At 34.9% G+C, this 8,449-nt stretch overlaps 1 protein-coding gene across 1 annotated transcript in view; it reads left to right on the forward strand.

Moving 5' to 3' along the window:
- Positions 1–7,971, forward strand: part of LOC143231953 (nephrin-like) — a 225,857-nt gene extending 217,886 nt beyond the window's left edge. The window contains exon 15 of the mRNA XM_076466842.1: positions 6,888–7,971. Within this exon, the coding sequence (XP_076322957.1) occupies positions 6,888–6,935 (48 nt within the window). The 3' untranslated portion in view covers positions 6,936–7,971. The remainder of the gene's footprint in view (positions 1–6,887) is intronic.
- Positions 7,972–8,449: the final 478 nt, after the last annotated feature.

Here is an 8,449-nt window from a genome sequence, read left to right on the forward strand (position 1 = left end):
CGATAAATAATATGTTTTACTCTTATAAGAAAAACAGCGAATTAAAAAACTCAGAAATATATAGTAGAAACTTAATGAAATCTGTAACTTTTGCAATATTAAGCATCTAATATATTCATAACAAGCAGATTTGCTCACGTTTCACGGGGCTGAAATAAAAGCAAGAAACTAAGACATATATAACATAACCTTTACACATCAAATGAAGGTTAATGAGAATATGTAATAATGTACCCATAGCAATGCATAACCAGCGATATAAAATAATGTTAGTGTTATGCGAATCATCAAGTTTCTGTTGACAGGTCACGTGGTCTAAAATGTAAACATTTGGTCATACGCACATATTGGTCTCACACTGTCTTGTCTGAGTTGTTACTTGGAAATGAATTACAATGATTAACTTCTTCGGAACTGTCCATGAAGCGTTGCTAAACCTTAAGGAAGACATATAAAGAAAGAGCTTTCTACAAACAGAAGGCGGATAGTTTAAACAGATCGTTGCAAGTCTTGGGGCAAGTTATCAAACAGTTGTTAATAGACTGAAGAGCAGTTTCGGACTAATGGTACAGTTGTAATGGAAGTATATTGTGAATAAACATAAACATTGGTGTACAAAGTTACCTATGAGTCCCGTGGAGCTGTAATATTAATGCCATACTTTAAAGGAACCTTACGATAGGAACAATTTTATTGTTACGCACTAGTGTAGTTATCCTTGCTTCGAGTTATTTAATAACAGTGCTGGACCCCATCCTGCTTTACTAGTTGACAAACACTCCTTGAAGAAGATAGGATCGAACGAATGTAGTTCCATTATGCTCACCAGGTTTCAGGCTATCAAGTATATATAGAATGCTCTTGGGAGAGTATCACATCTCATTAAGTGAGTCCAGATGCTAAAAGCGTCTGAAACTGGCTCTTACTGTTTATAGTAATCTCCATCTAGTAGGAAAATACCATTAACTGTAAAACTACAAAGTTTCTTCTACCAAACATTAATCTACATGCGTTAGTTGAAAGACCAATCATTTGAATTACAGACAATATGGCAGATTAATAAATATTTTATTGGTATTAAACAAAATTCATAATGAGGAGTAAAGACATTAAATACGGTGTTTTTTGTATTGTTCTAATTAATATTTCATAAACACTACTCACGAACCTACTGTTTTGTTCATTGTATGTATAGATATTTTTACTTTTTAGCAAAATACAGACTGTTTAATTGACAGGATAAACTTGTCGACAACAAAACCAGTAGAGTTCATAAGAGTTCTTCTTAAGTGAAAGTTCGAATCGTTTTTTTTTTTCTGATTTAATTTTTCTTAAATGTTTGGTTTTCTTGCGATTTCCCGAGTAAACTTCGAACAATTGCATGTCGCTACTATGTAAATATTGTTTACTAAAGTATTAAACAAACGTAAAACCAAACACAAATATGCATAATCAGATCTGAATTATTAGGACTAAGACCTGTATGAATATCTTCTACTAAATTACCCCCAGTGGCACAGCGGTACTCACACCTCTAGAAATCGGATTTCGATACCCGTGATGGGCAGAACACAGATGGCTATTGTGTAGCTTTGTGCTTAATTACAAACCCAAACAAACACACTATTCTACTAAACATATTTACTTGGGATATTAACCAACTACGAATGATGTAATTCTAAACTTTACTAACGTAGAAAGTTAATCGAATATACATATAAGAATGATTTTCAATTATTAGTGTTTTTTGTTTAAGCGCACAAATACATTATGGCACCTCGTGATGCGCCCACCACACTGATTGAACCCCGAAAATGTGTGTTATAAACCCTCAACTTTACCTCCCAATCACTATGGAACATACATTGGAATGTCGTCTGATATGCAAACCGTGACACCACGGATATTATGTTTATCACCTTTGTTATGGGCGCACGGCGAATTTCCGACACTTTTACAGGATAATATTCCACGTACAGACTTATGACTGGAGTAACATGTCACGGCTCTTTCCGAAAGAACGCTATTGTTAAACATTGTAGATAGAAACAATAGAAACAAAAATTTGAAATTAAAAAAGAAGTTTGGAAGATCACATAAAACAGAACGTTTAAGGCAGAAAACATCTAAAACCACATTTCTCACCAACGAAGCAGCTAAGAGAAATGGAATTCAAATTTTCTGAATTAAAAAAAAATCGCCAGTGCACCAACGTGGTACATATTTCGTGGCAGTATTAAAAATGTAATAAACAAAGATTAGAAGTTAAAAAGGTTAATAATATTTCAGCCACATCTCAAAATAAAACTATTTCGATTACAAAAATGCACAAATAAAATAAAATTACACCAATTCCATTATCTCGAGTTTCCTAATGTCATTTTAATGGATTTTTTTTCGCTTCTATCTGTTTAAATGCAGTTTCGTAAATGCCTTTAACGAAAGAACTGTTGAAAGTTTATGATGTATAGTCTATCATCTGCTAAAGTTTATTGCAATATAAATTACGATGATAGACAAAACATAATATGTAATTATGGTCATCAGGTAGGATGCGATCAGCAATAGAGTAAGAAATTGCAAGAGCAACATTGGATTGGAATATCGTTATAAAAAGTGCTGTTAACCCTAAAAACGTGACACGCGATAGCGGAATATTTACAAACGGATATGGTAAAGTACTGCAATTATGTCTTAATAACTGCATGATGTTGAAAGAGTTTCTGCAAAACGTACATTATATCGTAGCTTTAGAAACGAAACGTGATAAAAAGAAGCTGGTGGGAACTTGTCATAAATGGTCGTGTCAGTGAAGACCTCATCAGAGTAATTTATCTTTTGTAACAACAGGTTATTGAATGATAAAGTTTAATATAAAAACTACTAAATAAATCCATTTCGCGATTAGTTCAAAGGTGATTCATTGAGTGTTAAACAATAAGAGCAAAACAACAGTTCAATAATAAAAGGGTTCATTGCAACCTTCATATATGAAGATGAGAAACACTCGATTTCAAAAAAAAAAAAAGTGATGTATGGTGACGTCATAGCTTATTAACTCCTATTGAGTTTCATTTTAATATTGTAAACAGGTATAGATAAGGGAGGACATTAAGTTGAGTGTTATAGAATTTGACTTAACAAAGACTGCTAAGTGAGGCATAATAAAATAGAAGTTCATAATACACCTTTACCATTGATGCACAGAGAATTTGTAATTTATAAATCCAACTGATACATGATAGAACAAAAGTTGTTAACACGAAACAGTGATTGCGCTTAATGTTGAAAGGTTAAACAGAAATTATTAATACGAAACGCTTATTGGTGCATAATGAAACGAAACTCAAGAATATAGAATACTTATTAGAGCATGGCCAGAATGATTTGGTTTGTTCTGAATTTCGCGCAACACTACACGATAGCTATTTAACAATGACTGACTATAGGATAAAGGCATCTAGTCATCACCACCCACAGTACCAACGAATAGTAAGATTGACTGTCATATTTTAATTCCCTACGTCTGAAAGAGTGAACATGTTTGTTGGCATTTGGATTCGAACTCGCGGCTCTCAGGCTGCGAATCATATGCCCTAACAACCTGGAAATGCCAGTGAATGGGAAAATTAAATCAATAGCATATCATGTTAATCGGTGCATGCGAAATATAAATGAATAGAGCTGATGAACGTCAGTACAAGGTAACTCTATTTAATAAGCATTAATATAACTAGTACTTTCTTACTAATTTATCATAGACTGAATGAACTAGCCCGGCATGGCCAGGTGGTTAAGGAATTCGACTCGTAATCTGAGGGTCATGGGTTCGAATCCTTGTCGTACCAAACGTGCTCCCCCTTTCAGGCGTGGGGACGTTATAATGTGACGGCTAATTCAACTATTCGTTGGTAAAAGAGTAGCCCATGAGTTGGCGGTGGGTGGTGATGACTAGTTGCTTTCCCTTAGTCTTACATTGCTGAATTAGGGACGGCTAACGCAGATAGCTCTCGTATAGTTTTGCGCGAAATTCAAAAAACAAACAAACTGATTGAATTAGTGATAGCTTATAACATTTTAAAATATAGAACTGAAGTATTATATCACTATAACAAAATACTTAAAGCAACCTTCTGTTTTGTTCGTTCACTGGTTTTTCATAAAATATTTAAAACTCTGTTATTTTACTAGCTCAGTATGATACATATTATAGTAATATCCAAGTAGCTGTAAATACAGTTCAGTGCTTTAATGCAAATTTCGTTTGTTTCGAATTTCGCACAAAGCTACACGAGGGTTATCTGCGGTAGCCATCCATAATTTAGCTGTGTAAGACTAGAGAGAAGGCAGCTAGTCATCACCACCCACCGCCAACTCTTGGGTTACTCTTTTACTTACGAATAGTGGGATTGACCGTCACATTTTAACGCCCCTATGGCTGAAATGGCGAACATGTTTGGTGTATCGGGGCTTCGAACCCGCGACTATCGGATTACGAGTCGAGTGCCTTAACCACCTGGCCATGCCAAGCCTTAATGCAAGAAAATAAAACATTGGCCTTAACATTACTACTTTTAAAAAAAGGAATTTATCACATGTTAATGAATCTTAATCTGAAGAGAACTCATGCAGTTGGCCTATCATAATCTAGAAATCAGGAAATTTGACTTGCAATCTGTGAGTGGCGGGTTCGAATCCCGTCACCGAAAATGCTTTCCCTTTCAGCCATGAGGGTGTTATAATATTATGATCAATTTCACTTGTCGGTGGTGAAGAATATCTCGAGAGATGGCGGTGAGTGTTGTTGCTTAGCTGCCTTTCCCTTAATTAAGCACGAATGGCGCAGATAGCTTTACGCAAAACTCGACAAACAAACAAATAATTTTACCTTTAAAACCTCAACTACAACTTCCAGTTACACTTGATCAGGAAATGTAGGCAGGCTTACCAATTTACATTATTTCTTTGTAACATAACGATAAAATAGATAAATAAGCTGCACTGGTCTAATTCAAATTCTTTATTTGTCATAAAGATGTCATGAACGGTTTACTATTGTAAATAATGAAAAGAAATCCTTCGGCCGTGCTTTGAATGCAGTTTCTCTTTTGATCTCTGAGTAACATAGCCGATAGCCATAACTAAGCAGTTAACTAGGAAATATATACGGAGTCGTGAAAAGCCTATCAAAAAGGTACAGTGATGTACCCTGGAGGGTGTGTGAGCAAACAACTGTGTAGTTCGGTGTGTTTAGTGTAATTTCTCAGCCGAATTGAATCGCCTCTACTGAAGTAAACAGTAAGTCTTTAGAGAATAAGCAAACACAGTGAATCGCACAAACTTTAAGGTTGTATTAGTATTAAAGGCAGCCATTATTGTTTAAATTTAGTTCCTCACTTACCAGTATTAACAATCAACTTTAGGATCAATATGCTTCACAACAATATCTTTAAAGACAAAACTCATTCATCTTCAAAATTAGAAAATGGAACTGGAATTGTAAAGCTAACAACTCTTTATTCGACATGTGGGCTCAACTGCTTGATTAAAAATCCAAATGCTGGCATATTTGTCCCTCATTTTATTTGTTTGTTTTTGAATTTCGCACAAAGCTACTCGAGAGCTATCTGCGCTAGCCGTCACTAATTTAGCAGTGTAAGACTAGAGGGAAGGCAGCTAGTCATCACCACCCACCGCCAACTCTTGGGCTACTCTTTTACCAACGAATAGTGGGATTGACCGTCACATTATAACGCCCCCACGGCTGAAAGGGCGAGCATGTTTTGCGCGACGGGGATGCGAACCCGCGACCCTCAGATTACGAGTCGCACGCCTTAAAATGCTTGGTCATACCGGGCCCTCTCATTTTAAACCACTGACCGGAGGCAAGACAATCAATAACGGGATTGACTGTTACTTTTATAACGCTCCAACAACTGAAAATGCTTAACAAAGACACCCTATGAACTTTCGATTCGAAACACGACAAGCTGTCCTTCAGGCGACAACAGACAGTTTGAAGTTAAGCCCAAAGTTACACAACGGGTTATCTGGGCTCTGCCCACCGATTCTGTGCCACTGGGGTGACAACACCAGACAGATCGATTCCCGAAACATTTAAAATGTCCAATAATTCCCTACCGGGCCAGACAGTGACTATAAGTTAAATGTAAGGCATTTACAAATAATATTTCTTAAACATGATTATAATAAAAGCTCATCGAAACGTGGTACGTGGTTCACTATGTTAAATGTGTAATAAAATCTTCTCCGAAGCAGTTTATAAGCTTTAACTAAAACTTTTTTATTGTGTGAAACCTTTAAAACATGAATACCTAAGAAACACAATACTTAGGTGACAGTATTCTCTGTTTGGTGGAGTCGAGTAGAAATAATCAAATGTTGCCTCTAGGGGTTATTCTATTATTTCCTCAATCTCAGTTATAAGTAATATTCCAAGTGCTTTTAATTCTATATTAATTATAGATATCAAAAACATTACAAAATTTAGCAAACTAATCAAGATATACATACACCAACATACGTTATAAGTATAGTTTTAATGATTTCTACCTTTTCAAACAAACATTCATTATTCTATAAGTTTTGTAGGTGTTAAAATTATTTAATGTGGGAAATGGGCTGAAACATGAACAAGATATTTTCTTTTGAAGTTTTCTCTAGTTACTTGATTTTAGTTCGGTTTTAGTTTGTCCATGTTAACTATTTGGTACTCGTTAAAAGCGGTTTTTGCATTTGCTATGTGAGATAAAATCAAGCTCTACTGGACTGAAGAGTTAAATACATACCAAAGATAAAAACTTTACTATACACAAACTTACACAAGTCTACTTATGTTACTGTTTTGTTTTTCCTGTTTCATGCAGGAACGGGAGTTTAGTAATGGAGAATTTCGAATTAGGACACCAGTATGAAAACTTGAATCAGGACCTTTGAAGAGGAGCCGCAGACAGAAGAGAAAGTACCATGGGAACCAAACTTTTCAATTAGTCTTAATCCGTTTTATGTGTTCGATCTGTCAGTGTATTTAAAAATCTTCTGGACGCCTCCGATCAGGTGAAGTCGTTCATGTCAGTTTTACTGTGCCTTCTCTTAAAATGTTGTGTCCTGTATCGTACACACTGCTCCGGAAGATCTCAACATAGGTTGAAACCAGAAAGGCAATACTGCTTCCATAATATGTTTAAAATAAAAAAAAAATAATAAAAGATGTGGTCAAAACGTTCTTGTCTAACATATCCTAGAGAACAAAAACAAACTTTGTCGGGTTTCTGAACTTTAGCTGACGACTAATTTGGTCAGTTCTTCTTTCATGCATGAACCAAATTCAGTTACTCCCAGTACATTAGCTTTTATGTATGGTCAAAACGTTCTTGTCTAACATATCCTAGAGAAAAAACAAACTTTATCGGGTTTTTGTGTCGGGTTTTGGAACTTTAGCTGACGACTAATTTGGTCAGTTCTTCTTTCATGCATGAACCAAATTCAGATACTCCCAGTACATCAGCTTGTATGTACTTATTTTATAATAAACGGTCCAACATGCTGTGTTAGATCCATAGTTTTGTCACAGAATATTTGAGAATATGGCTAATTAATTTTCATTGATATGTGGTGGCTTATCTCAAAATGTTTTGTCTCTGTCCTTCCTAATTACCAGATGATTTGTGAAAGAAGACCTGATATCACTTTTTCTTCATATTCATCAGCGGAATGCATTGTTAGGCCTGAGCGTTAGTTTTAACTAGCTGGAAATGAGCTTTAGAGAATTCAGTTCGAATCAGATGAATAGAGTAAACCGGCTTTTACCGAAGGTTGATTGTTTATCTATTTGACTTCTGAATCATTCCTGGTTATTAAATAGGAGTATTTACTTTATTGATGAAACTAAGCAATATAACAGTTTTTGTAATGTGTGTGTCTGTGTGTATGCGTGTGTATAAGAACATCTATGGTTATTAAAATTTTTAAATAAAATCATTAGTTTCATGGGCAAAGTAATTTCTTCAATTTTCTGAATAATCATGAATACTAGAAATAAATAGAAAATGATTCTTTTAACCATCATAACATTGAAATTCTGTTCTATCCAAGAATTGCAAAATCGCAAGTCGATCTTACAAGTCAGAAAGGCTGGACAGTTTTAGAATGTCTGTACTTCACAAAAACCCCAATTTGAAATGTTGGATTTAAAAATACTCTTAGTTTTAAACATTATTATCCTAACAATTTTTGTTAGTCTTAAAGGAGTGAAAATTTTGGCATTTCACTATTCAGCTTCCATTTATCTAACTTCGGGTTCGGACAATTGAGAACATTGTTTCGAGAAAGAGCTCAGAAAAAACTCATTTTTGAGTTTTTAAAGTAATGCAAAAAGCAAGTTATGATTATTACGTTTCGAAAGTGTATTTCATAATAAACTCTTGCG

The sequence above is a fragment of the Tachypleus tridentatus genome, chromosome 11, assembly GCF_004210375.1.
Source record: "Tachypleus tridentatus isolate NWPU-2018 chromosome 11, ASM421037v1, whole genome shotgun sequence".
NCBI classification, from domain to species: Eukaryota; Metazoa; Arthropoda; class Merostomata; order Xiphosura; family Limulidae; genus Tachypleus; species Tachypleus tridentatus.